General features: G+C 66.5%; 2 protein-coding genes across 3 annotated transcripts in view; one reads left to right on the top strand and one right to left on the bottom strand.

The window, feature by feature from the left end:
- Positions 1-1,171: 1,171 nt before the first annotated feature.
- On the bottom strand, positions 1,172-5,690 carry CELA3B (chymotrypsin like elastase 3B). Its single transcript, XM_071448966.1, has 8 exons — positions 5,547-5,690; positions 5,384-5,460; positions 5,077-5,174; positions 3,646-3,780; positions 3,431-3,567; positions 2,300-2,445; positions 2,072-2,224; positions 1,172-1,240 (listed from the first exon to the last, which is right to left on the bottom strand). The coding sequence occupies exons 1-8, from the start codon at positions 5,587-5,589 to the stop codon at positions 1,223-1,225; spliced, it is 807 nt and encodes a 268-aa protein (XP_071305067.1). The 5' UTR covers positions 5,590-5,690; the 3' UTR covers positions 1,172-1,222.
- Positions 5,691-8,031: 2,341 nt separating this feature from the next.
- Positions 8,032-14,466, top strand: part of HSPG2 (heparan sulfate proteoglycan 2) — a 44,109-nt gene continuing 37,674 nt past the window's right edge. For both annotated transcript variants that reach the window (XM_071448965.1, XM_071448964.1), the window contains exons 1-3: positions 8,032-8,155; positions 13,447-13,576; positions 14,296-14,379. In XM_071448965.1, coding sequence (XP_071305066.1) covers positions 8,090-8,155; positions 13,447-13,576; positions 14,296-14,379 — 280 coding nt within the window. In that variant the 5' untranslated portion in view covers positions 8,032-8,089. The remainder of the gene's footprint in view (positions 8,156-13,446; positions 13,577-14,295; positions 14,380-14,466) is intronic.

The following is a 14,466-nucleotide window of genomic DNA, read 5'->3' as shown; positions in this document are numbered from 1 at the left end:
CACTGGGTCCCCTTTTCCACCACCCTGGGCCTGTGCCAGGTGACCCCAACTTGTGCAAGGGTGTCACGAGCTGGGGGAGCTGGGCCTCCCCCTGCCCTGGAGCAAAGGGCCGGCGATAGCGAGGGGCTGCCGGGGCGGGCGACGCCGGGGCCACCGGCGGGAGAGCAAAGGTCCCCGAGGACACGGTGACAAGGAGCCCATAAAACTTATACAGCCCTGCAGCTGGAATTTTCCACCCAGATCCCAGCGGGAATCGGGGGGTGCTGCAGAGCCCCAGGCTGGGGGGATGGCTCTGGGGTGCCCCACTGGGGGGTCCCGGGGTGCCGGTGGCAGCGGGGGTGCCATGAAAGGGCTCTTTGTTCACGGTCACGCGCCGGTGCCGGCGGTTGCGAGGCGACGGCCGGGCCAGGAGGGCCACGGCCATGGGCACCCGGCCCTGGGGCACCCCGAGGGGGCTGTGCCACTGCCAAGGGGAGGCCCAGCCCTGTGGGGGGACAGGATGGCACTGGGTGCCCCGTGGGGGACATCCCGGTGTCCTCAGGGCACCCAGAGCCACCGTGCCAATGTGTCCTGGGGTGCCTTTGGCAGCAGGTGCCCATGGCACAGGGCACTTTGGGGTGGCTGGAGCTGTGTCACCTGAGTGCCATCCCTGTGGCACCTGGGTACCCATCCCTGTGGGATCTGAGTGTCTGAGGTGCCATCTTCACGGTGTCTGGGCACCTCTCGGGATCTGTCCCCATTGTGTCTGAGTTGCTGGGTGCCCATCCCTGTGGGATCTGAGTGTCTGAGGTGCCATCTCCACGGTGTCTGGGCACCTCTCGGGGTCTGTCCCCATTGTGTCTGAGTATCTCTGGGTGCCCATCCCTGTGGGATCTGGGTGTCTGAGGGTGCCATCTCCAACGGCATCTGGGCACCTGTGGGTGGCTGGGCACCTCTCAGGGTCTGCCCCCATTGTTGGGGAGTATCTCTGGGTGCCCATCCCTGTGGCACTGGGGTGTCTCTGGGTGCCCATCCCTGTGGCACTGGGGTGTCTCTGGGTGTCCATGTCCATGGCATTGGGCACATCAGGGTGCTCCCAGTACTGCCTGCTGGTAATGGGGCAGCCCCTGCTGCCCCCAGACCCCTGCCCAGCACAAGGACCACAAGGACACACTGGTGCCAGCAGTTGGTTTATTTGCCTGGTGTCAGGGCAGGGGGGTCGATGACAAGGACGCTGCCATGCTCAGTTGTTTTTCATGGTCTGGAAGGGAGAAGTTTCTAAGATAGGAGGACAGTACCCCAACACCCTGACACCCCAACACTCTAATGACTCAAACCCCAGCACCTCAGCACCATGGCATACCAACACCCCAGGAGCCTGGCACACCAGTGCCCAGCACCTCACACCCCAGCACCATGGCTCCCCACAACCCAGAGCCCTGGTATCCCATTGTCCTGACACCCCAATTCCCTGGTACCCCAGCACCCTGGTACCCCAGCACCCAGAGCTCTGGCAAACCTTTGTCCTGGCACCCCAGGGACCCGGTGCCATGGTACCCTGGCATCCCAGCAATTCAGAGCCCTTTTTCCTCAGCTCCACGACACCCAAGCACCCCAATGCCGTGGCACTTTGTCACCCCACTGGCCTGGCACCCAGCAGCCTGGTACCCTGGCACTCCAGCATCCCAGCACCCCAGAGCACCCTGGCACTGTGGCACTGACACCTGGTACCCCAGCACCCTGGCACCCTGACAGTCCCATCCCCTGGTACCCCAGCATCAGAGCACCCCAACAATCTGGGGTATCCTGTCACCATGGCAGCCCAGCAGTCTGGCCCCTTTTCCCCCTGATGCCCTGGCGCCCCAGCACCCCAAAGCCCTGGTACTCCATTGCCCTGGCACCCCATTGCCCTGGCACCCCATTGCCCTGGCACCCCAATTCCCTGCTGCCCCAGAACCCAGCACCCTGGTACTGGCATCCCAATTCCCCAGCACCATAGTACCCAAGTTCCCTGGCATCCTGACACCATGATATCCCAATTCTCTGGCACCCTTGCACCCTGGCAGCCCAGGATGCCATTCCCTGTGCCCACCTCTGCAATCCAGTCCTCGAAGGCGGACACGCGGGTGAACACCGTGGGTTTCTTGGCAGCGTTGCAGCCCAGGGCTGACACGAAGCTGGCGATGCCGTGCACCTCCCAGGTGCCATCCTCAGCCTGGCAGTTCAGGGGTCCCCCGGAGTCGCCCTGAGGGTGGGGTGAGGCAGGGTCAGCACCAGAGGGGGCCCGGGGTGTGCCCCCTCCCCCTGGAGCGGTACCCACGTTGCATCCGGACTTCTCGGCGCCGCCGGCACAGATCATGGTTTTGCGGATGGCCAGGGCTCCCCACCAGTCGGGCTGGGTGCAGTGCTCATAGTCCACCACGGGCAGCTCTGCCTGCTGCAGCCGGTCCGGCAGAGACCCCCCAGCTGTGGGATCAGAGCACCCGGGCTGGGCACATGGCCCTCCATCCATCCATTGAACATCCATCCATCATTCACCATCCATCCAATATCCATCCATCCATCCATGGATTCCATCCATCCATCCATCCATTGAACATCCATCCATCCAACATCCGTCCAACATCCATCCATCCATCCATCCATCCATTGAACATCCATCCATGGATTCCATCCATCCATCCATCCATCCATCCATCCATTGAACATCCATCCATCCCTCATCCATCCATCATCCACCATCCATCTATCCATCCATCCATCCATCCATCCATTGAACATCCATCCATCGTCCACCATCCGTCCAACATCCATCCATGGATTCCATCCATCCATCCATCCCTCATCCATCCACCATCCATCCATCCATCCATCCATCCATCCATGGATTCCATCCATCCATCCATCCATCCATCCATCCCTCATCCATCCATCCATCCATGGATTCCATCCATCCATCATCCATCCATTGAACATCCATCCATCATCCACCATCCATCCATCCATCCATTGAACATCCATCCATCCAACACCTGTCCAACATCCATCCATCCATCTATCATCCATCCATCCATCCATCCATGGATTCCATCCATCCATCCTCCACCATCCATCCATCCATCCATCCATCCATCCATCCATCCATCCAACATCCGTCCAACATCCATCCATCCATCATTCTCCATCCATCCATCCATCCATCCATCCATCCACCATCCATCCATCCATCATCCATCCATCCATCCATCCATCCATCCATCCACGCAATTCTCATCCATCCCTCATCCCTCCATCTCCCCAGCCATTCCCCATTTGTCCATCCCCCATCCCTCCCTCTTTCTTCCCAACCATTTCCCCATCTATCCCTCCAACCCTTCACCATCCCTCTGTCCATCCCTCCTCCCTCCATTTCCCATCCCTGCCGGCTGTCTGTCTGTCTGTCCGTACGCACTGGTGAGCAGTCCCCAGCCGCTGAGCACGCAGGGGTACCCGTTGGGCAGCACGGAGCCGGCGGGCGGCAGCCGCCCCACCTGCACCTGCTCCGAGAGCACGGCCGGGCGCTGCAGCTTCATCAGGGCGATGTCATTGCTGCGGGGGGACACGGCTCAGAGGGGCGGCTGGGAGGGACACGGCGTCCCCAGTCCCCCCCCCGGTGACCCCACTCACCCACAGGCCGCGCAGAAGCTGAGCCACTTGGGGTGCACGAAGATGTCGTCGGAGTTCACAGGGATGCGCTGCTCGGAGCCCTCCCCGGCGCTCATGTCGTACTCGCCCAGCACCACCTGGTACGTGCGGGATTTGCTGCCGGGAAAGGGGGGGGGGGGTCAGCGGGTGCGGCCCTCCCTCGGCATCCCTCCCGCACCCGGGAGCCTTTCACGCACCCAGGCGCTCTGCCCTGCACCCTGAATCCCCTCCCTGCACCACCCCATGCACCAAATCTGCACCCAAACTCGCCTCTCTGCTCCCTGAACCCCATCTCCTCTGCACCCTGAGCCTCTTCCTGCACCAAACAGCAGCCCTGCACCTCCCCGTGCACCCACCCTGTGCCCAAACTCCCCTCCCTGCCCTCTGAGCCCCCTCCCTGCCGCCATCCCTGCACCCACTTTGCACTTCTCACCCCATCCATGCACTCCATGCATGTGCCAACCCCTCCCTGCACCGGCAGTGCCCTCCCTGCTCCCAGAACCCCGTCTTGCACTCAGGACTCCCTCCCTGCGCCCCACTGCAACCCTCCCGTACTCAGGACCCCCCTGTACCCCCATGAACGCTCTCCATGCGCCCATCCCTGCACCCCACATCCCCTCCTGCGCCCACCCCTGCACCCCACATCCCCTCCTGCTCCCACCCCTGTGCCTTGCACTCCTCCTGCCGCCCTTCTGCTCTCCCTTCAGCTCAGACTCCCACTACAGCCGCCTCTCCAACCTGCACCCTGCACCCCTCCTGCACTGACCCCTGCACCCTGCACCCCTCCCTGCACTCTGGTGCCCTTCTGCACCCTTCCCGCACCATCCCTGCACCCCACACCCACCCCCGTATCCAACACCCACTTCTGCACCCCAACACCCAACTCAGCACCCCGCGTCTCTTCCATGCACCGCTCTGTGCTCCTCCCTCCCTGCAGCCCCATCCTACAGCCCCATCCTACAGCCCCATCCCACAGCCCCATCCCGCAACTCTAATCCCGGTGCCCCCATCCCGGTGCCCCTATCCGCAGCCCCATCCGGTACCGCTGTCCCGGTGCCTCTATCCCGCAGCCTTCATCACCATCCTGGTGCCCCCATTCCCAGAGCCCCGTCCCGGTGCCCCATCCCCGCAGCCCCCATCCCCATCCCACAGCTCCAATCCCTGTGCTCCCATCCCGCAGCCCCATCCCGGTGCCCCCATCCCAGTGCCCGGTCGCGGTGCCCCCATCCCTGTGCCCCATCCTCCAGCCCCATCCCCGCAGCTCCCATCCCCATCCCACAGCTCCAATCCCTGTGCTCCCATCCCGCAGCCCCACCCCAGTGCCCAGTCCCGGTGCCTCCACTCCCGGTGCCCGGTCCCGGTGCCCCCATTCCCGGTGCCCCCACTCCCGGTGCCCGGTGCCGGTGCCCTCACGAGATGCAGTGCGCGGCCGTCATCACCCAGTTGGCCGCGATCAAGGTGCCCCCGCAGGTGTGGCGGAAGGTCCCGTCCCGCTCGTACTGCAGCGAGATCTGGGGGGGGGGGGGGGAGACACCGCTGGGTGCCACCGTGCCCCACACGGGTCCCCCTGTCCCTCCGTCCCTCCGTCCTCCTGTCCCCCCCGTCCCTCCGTCCCCCCGTCCCCCCGTCCCTCCGTCCCCCCGTCCCCCCGTCCCTCTGTCTCTCTGTCCCCCCCCGTCCCGCTGTCCCCGGTGCCCCTGTCTGTCCCTCTGTCCCTCACCTGCCAGGGCCAGCTGTAGGGCTCCGCATCCTGCCCGTTGACCACGCGGGACTCGGGCAGCACCGCGGCGCGGGCACCTGCGGGACACGGTGGCACCGTCACCCCCGGGCCCCCCGCACCCAGGCGAGCCTGGGGACACGGTGGGGCTCAGGGGACACCTCACCGCCGGCCACCAGCAGCAGGACAAGGCTCAGCACGGCAGCCATGGCTCCAGTGTGGCTGTCCCGGGTCACCCGCCGGCCTTAAATCCCCGCGGGCACCGGGAGCCCCCAAGGGCACCCCTGGGAATGGGCACCCGGTGCCCAGCTGGGTCTTGGGGGGGGGTTTAAACATTAACCTTGGCCTTGGGGGGACGTGGCACTGGTACCCGGCCAGCGGGGACCCTACAGATCCCAAACCCCCTGTCCCTGCTGCTGCCACTGCCCCCGCACCCCCTGTGTACCCCCAGAGTGCCCCGTGCCCACCCCAGCCCCTCTGCTCCCCCAGTGCCCCCCACAGTCCCTCTGACTGCTCCCCCAGCGCCCCCCTTAGCCCCAGTGACCCGCCCCGTGCCCCCCACAGTCCCCTCTGTGCCTCCCAGAGCCCCCAGGACCCCCCTGCACCCTCACAGCCACCACAACCACCCCGTGCCCCCCTGGTCCCCCCATATTCCCCGTGCCCCTGGTGGCCCCTCCAGCCCTCCCCACCCCCTGGGCCCTACAACCACTCCAGTCCCCCCCTATTCCTTGTACCTTTGGGGTGCCCATATGGCTCCCATACCCTTCATGGGCTCAGTGCCCCACACATCCTCCCCTCCTGGACCCCCAGAGCCCCTACAACCATCCCGGGTGCCCTCCACAGTCCCCATATGGCCCCCATAGCCCCCATGCACTATATGGCCCCATATATCCCTCCTCCCCGACCCCAAAGCACTTCCATCTACCCCATATGGCCCCCACAGCCCCCCAGTCACCTCTACTGTCCCTTGCAGCCAGCCTCGTGCCCCCCATGTTCCCATACAGCCCCTATGGCCCCCATATACCCCCCCTCCCACAGTCCCTGTGCCCCCCCTGTGCCCCTGGCAGCCCAGCCTGACCCCCCTGGCCCCCCCTCCCCGAGCCCTCACAATCACCCCCAGACCCTTCAAACCCCTGTGCCCCCCAAATATCTGCCGTGCTTCTTGTGTTCCCCATGTGCCCCAATGACTCCCACAGCCCCCTGCACCCCTACAGCCCCCCCACATCACTTTATGTCCCTGGTGCCCCCCACAGACCCCATAAACCTCAGTGTCCCCATAGCCCCGAGACCCTGGTACCCCCATAGCCCCTATAGCCCCCCCCGTGCTCCCATAGCCCCTATAGCCCCACTGGTACCCCCATAGTGCCCTCTCTGCACTCCTGGCACCCCCACAGCCCCTATAGCTCCCCCCTGTGCCCCCATAGCCCCTATAGCTCCCCCTGGTACCCCCATAGCCCTCATAACCCCCCCTGTGCCCTCATAGCCCCTATAGCCCCCCCTGGTACCCCCATAGTCCCTATAGCCCCCCCTGTGCCCTCATAGCCCCTATAGCCCCCCTGGTACCCCCCATAGTCCCTATAGCCCCCCCTGTGCCCTCATAGCCCCTATAGCACCCCGTACCCCCATAGTCCCCTCTCTTCACTCCTGGCACCCCCATAGCCCCTGTATCCCCCCCTGTATCCCCATAGCCCCCCCTGGTACCCCCATAGTGCCCTCTCCACACCCCTGGCACCCCCATAGTTCCCCCCATGCCCCCTCACAGTCCCTATAATTCCCTGGTGCCCCCACTGTGCCCCCACCCTCCCTGGTGCTCCCAGAGCCCCCCATGTCCCCCCATTGCTCCCAAAGTCCCTCACGTGCCCAGGGGGGTCCCCATGCACCCCAGAACCCTCGTGGAAGTTCCCACAGGAGTTCTCCATGTCCCTGCAGTGTCCCCAGGTGCTCCCATGTCCCTGTAGAAGTCCCCAGAGGTGACACCTGTGTCCCTCTTAAAGTTCCCAAGGTGTCCCCACGCACCCCCATGTCCTTGTAAAAGTCCCCAGAGGTGACACCTGTGTCCCTGTTAAGGTTCCCCGGGGTGTCCCAAGATGTCCCCATGCACTCCCATGTCCTTGTAAATGTTCCCAGGGGTGTCCCAAGGTCCCCACGCACTCTCATGCCCTTGTAAAAGTTCCCAGGGGTGACCCCCATCCATGTCCCCTCGTGTCCCCATAACAGTTCCTGCAGGTGCCCCACAGTGACACCCCCGTGTCACCCTGCAGCTGCTCAGAGGTGGCCCCCGTGTCCCCACACACCCCTGTGTCCCCATAAATGTCCCCACAGGTGCTCCATGATGTTCTGCACCCCACGACCCTGTAAAAGTCCCCAGGGTGTCCCCACGCACCCCTTGTCCCCCTAAAAGTTCCCAGGGGTGCACCCCCGTTCTCCCCACACACTTGTGTCCCCATAAAGCCCCCGGGAGTGTCCCACGGTGTCCCCACGGTGTCCCAGTGCCCGTCCCAGGGGTCTCCCCACGGTGTCCCAGTGCCATTTCCCAGCCGTGTCCCGCCGTGTCCCCGCTGCCGCCCCCCCGTGTGCCCCTCGGGCGCGCGCTGCGCGGCCCCGCCCCGCGGGCCGGGGGGGTGCCGGGGGGGCGGGGCGGCCCCGGGGCGGCGGCGCGGCCGGAGCGGAGCGGAGCGAGCGGAGCGATCTCGGCGGGGCCGTGCGGCGATGGGGCGGCGGGGCCCGGCGGCGCTGCGGACCCTCCTGCTGCTGCTGCTGGGGACCCTCCTGGGGGTGAGTGCGGCCGGGGCCGCGCCCGGGTCCCCGAGCCGAGCCGGGAGGTCCCGGAAAGGAGCTGGGGGTTGGCTGGGGTCCCGCCAAGGAGTTGGGGAGCTCTGAAGGATTTGGAGTATTTGAAGGGAGCCGGGGTCTCTACCCGCGGATTTGGGGGCTCTGAAAGGAGCTGAGGGCCCTTGCAGGAGTTGGAGTCTCCCCCCGCAGAGCTGGGATCCCCAAAGGAGTCGGGGTCCCGGGAGCTGGAATTCCCTGTGGGAGTTGGGGTCCCCTACAGGAGTTGGGGTCTCCGGAGCGGGAATTCTGTGGAGCAGTTGTGAGCCCCCTGTGGTTTTGGGGTGCCTTGAGGTACTTGGGGCCCTTAAAGGAGTTGGGGTCCCCACAGGATTTTGGGATCCCCTAAAGGATTTGGGTACCGCAGAGCTGGGGTCCCCTGAAGGAGTTGGGGTCCCCTAGAGGAGTTAGGACCCCCTGCCCGGAGTTGGGGATCCCTCTGGGAGTTGGGGTCCCCCGCGGAGTTTGTGTCTCTCGAAGGACTTGAGGATCCCTGTTACCACGGAACTGGGGTCCCCCAGGACACCAAGGAGATGTGGGGGTCCCTGTTCCTCAAGGGATTGGGGTGTCCCCCCTGTACCAGGGGATCCCGGGCACCCTGCCCCCCTCCCCAAGGGACTGGGGGTCCCCCCCGTACCTGTATCACGTGGAGACCCCAGGGCCCACCCTGTCCCATCTGGGAATTGCAGTGTCCCCCCAAAGGAGGGGGGGGGTCCCTCTCCCCATGCCCTGCCCCATCTGGGGATGGGGGTTGTGGGGTCCCCCTTCCTGTCCTCTATGGGCCTTGAGGTTCCCCATGGACTGGGGGTGCGTGGGGTCACCCACCCCCACGCCCCTGTGGGAGTGGGGTCCCAGTGACCCCCGTGTGAGGGCCCCAGTCGGGGGGGGCTCCGTCACCCCCCCCCATTCCTTCAGGGAATTGGGGTCCCCCGTGACCCCGCAGTGGGGATGGCTCCCATCACCCCATAAACCCACCCGTGGTGGTCCAGCCCCCCCCCGTCCCCACAGCCTGCCGTGGGTGGGGGTCACTCATAGGGGCACTTCTATCCTGCTTTTGGGGTGCCCCCCCCCCCCCCCACGTCCGCACCCGCACCCCATCCCCCGCCCCAGCTAAATTTAAAGGGTGATGGTGGCGCCGGTCACCCTAAAAATAACCGTCCCAAAATACCCGCCCGGGGGGGGGGCGCTGCGCCTGGGGGTGCCCCTGGGGGGGTCCCCACCCTGCTGGGGGCAGTGGGGCAGGGGGTGACACCTCTGGGTCCCCCCCCCGCCGCGGGGCCGCGCACCCCCGGTTTACGGGGGGCTCCCCCGGTGGGTGCGGGGGTGATGGCGAGCTGGGGGGCCCGGGGGTGGTTTGGGGTTGGGCGGGTGCCCGGGGTGGAGAACAGAGGGGGCCTTGTGCTCGGGGCCGGGCTGGCAGCGCGGCCCCCCCGCTGCCCGCGGGGCTCCCACCCACGGCCGGGGGGGCCGGCGGCGACAAAGGGGGGGGGGGGGGGATCCCCACTTTGCACCCCCCCCCACCCCCCATTCTGCTGAGGCGCAGGGGGGGATCTGGGGACAGAGCGGCCCCATAACCCCCCTGGCCGGGATGCTGGGCCCTACATCCCCCTACAAACACGTGTGTGTATGGGGGGGGGATGTTCCCACGGAGGGGTTCGGCGTGGGGTGGGGCACGGGGGTGCCACCTCCGCGGGCTGCGAAGGGTTAATTTGGTGGGGGGGAAGGGGAGGGCGAAGCAGGAATGTGCGATAAGATCGCCGTGCCCGGGGGGAAGGGCTGGGGAAGGGGGGGACACCCCACGCGCGCCTCCCGCGCTCTGCACACGCGTGTGCCCGGGGCACGCACGGAGCGGGCGGGGGGCACGGCCACGGCCACTCCCCGCGCTGCTCCGGAGGCTCCTGGCACACCTGGGGGCATCTGGGGACACCTGGGGCCCTTTGGGGCTACCTGGGGGCATTTGGGGCCGCCTGGGGGTGCTCGGGGGCACTCGGGGACCCTCCGGGCCCGAGGCTCACATGGCCCCTCGCCTTCGGCTCGTTCCCATCGCCAAAGATGGCCCGGCTGGGATGAGGAGGAGGAGGAGGAGGAGAAAGGCGGGGAGGAAGGTCAGCTCAGACGCTGGGTCCTTGCCAGGACTCCTGGGTTTCCCCTCTTGCCATGAAAAGCGGACACTGCCCCAAAAAGTCTTGTTATCTCACAAAAGAACCTACTCCCCCCAAAAAATCCCCCCCGAAAATCTGTCTATCCCCTCCCCCCAAATAAACCCCATCTCCACCCCCATATCCATCTCCCCCCCAAAAAAACCCCATATCCTTTCCCCAAAAATCCATTTTCCTCCCCCAAAACCCACTTACCCCCCTACAACTCATCTCCACTCTCCACATCCCATCTCCTTGCCCAAAAACCCATCACCCCCCCCAACCCATCTCCCTGCCCAAAACCCCATCACTCCCCCCCGCCAATCTCCCCCCAGGAAAATCCCCCCTAAAATCAAAGCCTCCCCTCCAAAACCCCATTTACCCTAAACCCGCCTGGCCCGGCCCCCCCATCCCGAGTCCTCCCGGGATAAATTAGGCAATGCCAGCAGGGAGGAATGCAGGGGGGAGGGGGCAGGGCAGGCGCATATTTGGGGCCCCCCTGCCCGCCCGGCTGTGCCTTTGACCCCGCAGCTGTTTCACCCCCAAATCCCGGGGGCGGCTGAAAGGGACGGGGACGGGGGGGGTGAGAGCAGCTGCCTCTGCCCCCCCCCCCCGGGACCAGCATCCCACAGCTGTGCTGGCAGCCCCCCCAAATCCTGGGGTGACCCCCATCATCCCCCCCAGTCCTCGGGGACCCCCGGGAGGGGGGAGGAGGGATTTTCATGGGGGAAGCACCTTTGAGCATGACCTTGGGGGAACAATAAGCTGAGGGGGGACTGCTATTAATAACCCCCCCCCCCCCCCCGGTTATTATTCTTGTGCTGCGTCACCTCCTCTTCCTCACCCGGATGAATTAACGGGGAGGGGGGGGGAGCACATCCAGATTTGGGGGCCACTTGGAGATTTGAGGAGCCACATGCAGATTTTACTGGGGGAACATCCAAACTGGCGGGGGCGGGCATTCAAACCGAAATAAGGGGGGGTTGAGGTGTTCCCCCAGTTCGGGGCGCACTTTGGAAGCGGGGGGTTGGCAGGGTGCTGCTTCCTCCTCACCCTCCTCTTCCTCGCCCCCCCCTCCCCCCCGACTTTTCCCCAGGGTGCGGGGCAGGATTTGGGCCGGGGAGTGGAAAATGTGAGCGGCGGCGGCGGCGGGGCCGTGGCGTCCGGCCGGGCGCGGTGCCCCGGCGGCAGCGGGGGGGTCCCGGCTGGCCGGGGGGGGGCCCGGGGGTGCGGGGCCGAGGCGCGGGAGAGGCTTCCGGTAACCGGAGAGGGGAATTGGCCCCGACCCTGAGCGGACACCGCCGGACACCCGGCCCGCAGCTGCCCTTCCTCCGGCCGGGCTGGGGCTGGGGAGCCGGGGCTGGGCAGTGGGGCACGAGTGGGGGGCGATTCCAGGGCACCCACGGGCTCGGGGCACGAGTGGGGGGCGATTCCAGGGCATCCAGGGGCTCGGTGCACGAGTGGGGAGCGATTCCAGGGGCTGGGGAGCAGGGGCTGGGCACCCACGGGCTCGGTGCACGAATGGGGAGTGATTCCAGGGCACCCATGGGCTGGGGAGCAGGGGATGGGACTCACGGGCTGGGTGCACGAGTGGGGAGCGATTCCAGGGTATCCATGGGCTTGGGGCATGAGTGGGGAGCGATTCCAGGGTACCCATGGGCTTGGGGCATGAGTGGGGAGCGATTCCAGGGTATCCAGGGGCTGGGGAGCAGGGGCTGGGCACCCACGGGCTCTGGGTACGCGTGGGGAGCGATTCCAGGGCACTCACGGGCTCGGGGCACGCGTGGGGGACGCGGTGGCAGAGCCTCCGCACGCTCCGTGTGGGGACTGAGCAGCCACACGCGTGGGGACAATGGCAGAGCTCCCACTCGCGGGGTACACGCGTGGGGATGTGGGGTGAGCGCCCAGTGCGCATCTGGGGAGCGGCAGAGCTGCCCCAAGCCCGCACGGCCTCGTGCCTCAGTTTCCCCTTGCACAGGGGCTGGGCTGGCACCCACAAGGTGACCCCTGGGGGTGTTGGGTCCTGCCATCCGTGTGGCAGCGTGTGCCCCCCTTGTCCCCCCGTGTCCCCCCCGTGTCCCCCCCGTGTCCCCCCCCGTGTCCCGTCCCCCCCCAGCGCCCGCCTAATCCCCCGGCGCTTGTTTGCACAGCAAAGTGCTGCTGCGACGGATTCCTGCCGGGGCCGGGGCGGGGGCACCGGGCTGGGGCACACCGAGCGTGTGCTCGGCCCCGCGGGCACCGGGGCACACCCGGGCACTGGGGCACACCCGGCTGGGGCACACCCGGCTGGGGCACACCGAGCGTGTGCTCAACCCTGCGGGCACTGGGGCACACCCGGGTACCGGGGCACACCCGCCTGGGGCACTGGGCACACCCAGCTGGGGCACACGCGTGTGCTTGGCCCCACGGGCACCAGGGCACACCCGGGTACCGGGGCACACCCGGCCGAGTACACGCGTGTGCCAGGGCGCGGGTGTGGCGGTGCCAGTGTTCCCTGGCACCTGTAGGTGCTCACAGCCAGCTGTGGGTGACTGTCGCGGTGTGTGCTGTCACACGCGCGTGCACGGCCACGTGTCAGCGTGCACGCGCATCCCCGTGTCACTGAGCGCGCCCGTCCCCGTGTCAGCGCACACGTGGAGCAGTGTAAAAGTGTGCACACACTTCCCGTGTCGCTGCACACGCGTGTGCACACCGGGCTCCCCGGCACTCGCCCCAGTGCTCGCACACGCACGTCCCGGTGCCGGTCACCCTCCTGCCGGTGATCCCGGTGCCGGTGATCGAGGGCCGGCGGTCCCGGTGATCCCGGTGATCCCGGTGATCCCGGTGCCGGTCGGGGCAGGAATGCCGAGGGTGTGTGATGAGCTCATCCCGCTTCCTTTTCCCGGTGACGTCACCGCACAGCCACGCACCCCCACCCCCGTCCCCCCCGGGGTGACGTGTCCCGCGGGTGGCCCCATCCTCTGGTGGCCCTGTCCCCTGGTGGCCCCATCCCATGGTGGCCCTGTCCCTTGGTGGCCCCGTCCCCTGGTGGCCCCATCCCACGGTGGCCCTGTCCCCTGGTGGCCCCATCCCATGGTGACCCTGTCCCCCTGTCCCCAGGTCACCGGTGGCGCCCACGGCTGGGCTGACGCCTTCCCCGAGGACACGGTGGCCGATCACGTCAGGGACACTCAGGGACGGCGCTACTACCGGCACCTGTCAGATGATGAGGACCTGGTGGCCTCTGGAGGTGAGGGGACACCAGGGTGGGTGGGTCCTGATGCTACCCTGGGTGCCACTTGCACAGTCCCTGCTGCGATTGGCACTGGGACCTGGTGGGAAGGTGCCACCAGGATTGGGAGCCACTTTGGCTGAATGTCACCGTGGGTGGGTGTGACATGCATGGGTGGCACCAGGTGGGGGGTGTTACCATCAGCTGGTGCCACCGAGGGTGCCACTCACTCACCTGTCCCCATTGCAGATGGGACCTGATGGCACCCAGCACTAAGGTGGCTCTGGGTGTGTGGGTGCCACCCTGGATGCTGCTTGCACTGTCCTCATTGTGGTTGCTGCCACTTGGACTGGTGGCATCTGGTGATAAGGTGGCACTGGGTGTGTGGATGTCACTGCAAGCGAGTGCCACTCGTGCTGCCCCAGCCACAGATGCCACCAGGATTTGGTGGCAGACGGTGGCAGGGTGGCACTGAGTGGGTGAGCATCACTGTGGGTGAAGTCACCAAGGGTAGAACCACCCTGGGTGCTCCCATGTTGTCCCCAGGGCAGATGGCACTGGTGTCATCTGGCAGTAAAATGTCACCAGGTGGTGGCTACCATGGGAGTGTGAATGACCACATAGTCCCCATCGCGGGTGGCACTGAGATCTGGTGGCATTTGGTGGCAGTGGGTGCCACCATGGGTGGGTGGGCGTCACCGTGGGCGGGTGCCACCCTCACGCTGTGCCCGTGGCAGATGGCAGCGGGGAGGATGGCAGCGGTGTCCCCTGGCCACCGAGAGTCAAGGCCCCGCCTCCCAGCAGCGGGCTGGCACCCACCGGTAAGGGGACGCTGTGGATGGCACCTGGCCCCGGGCTGGTCCCCACTGCTGGCACCGCTCTCAACCTCTGTCTCCTCTTCATCCTCC

The sequence above is a fragment of the Agelaius tricolor genome, unplaced genomic scaffold (assembly GCF_023055355.1).
Source record: "Agelaius tricolor isolate 1412-34295 unplaced genomic scaffold, bAgeTri1.0.p SCAF_28, whole genome shotgun sequence".
NCBI classification, from domain to species: domain Eukaryota; kingdom Metazoa; phylum Chordata; class Aves; order Passeriformes; family Icteridae; genus Agelaius; species Agelaius tricolor.
The sequence above is the reverse complement of the archived record's forward strand: the minus strand, read 5'-3'. Positions and strand labels throughout refer to the sequence as shown.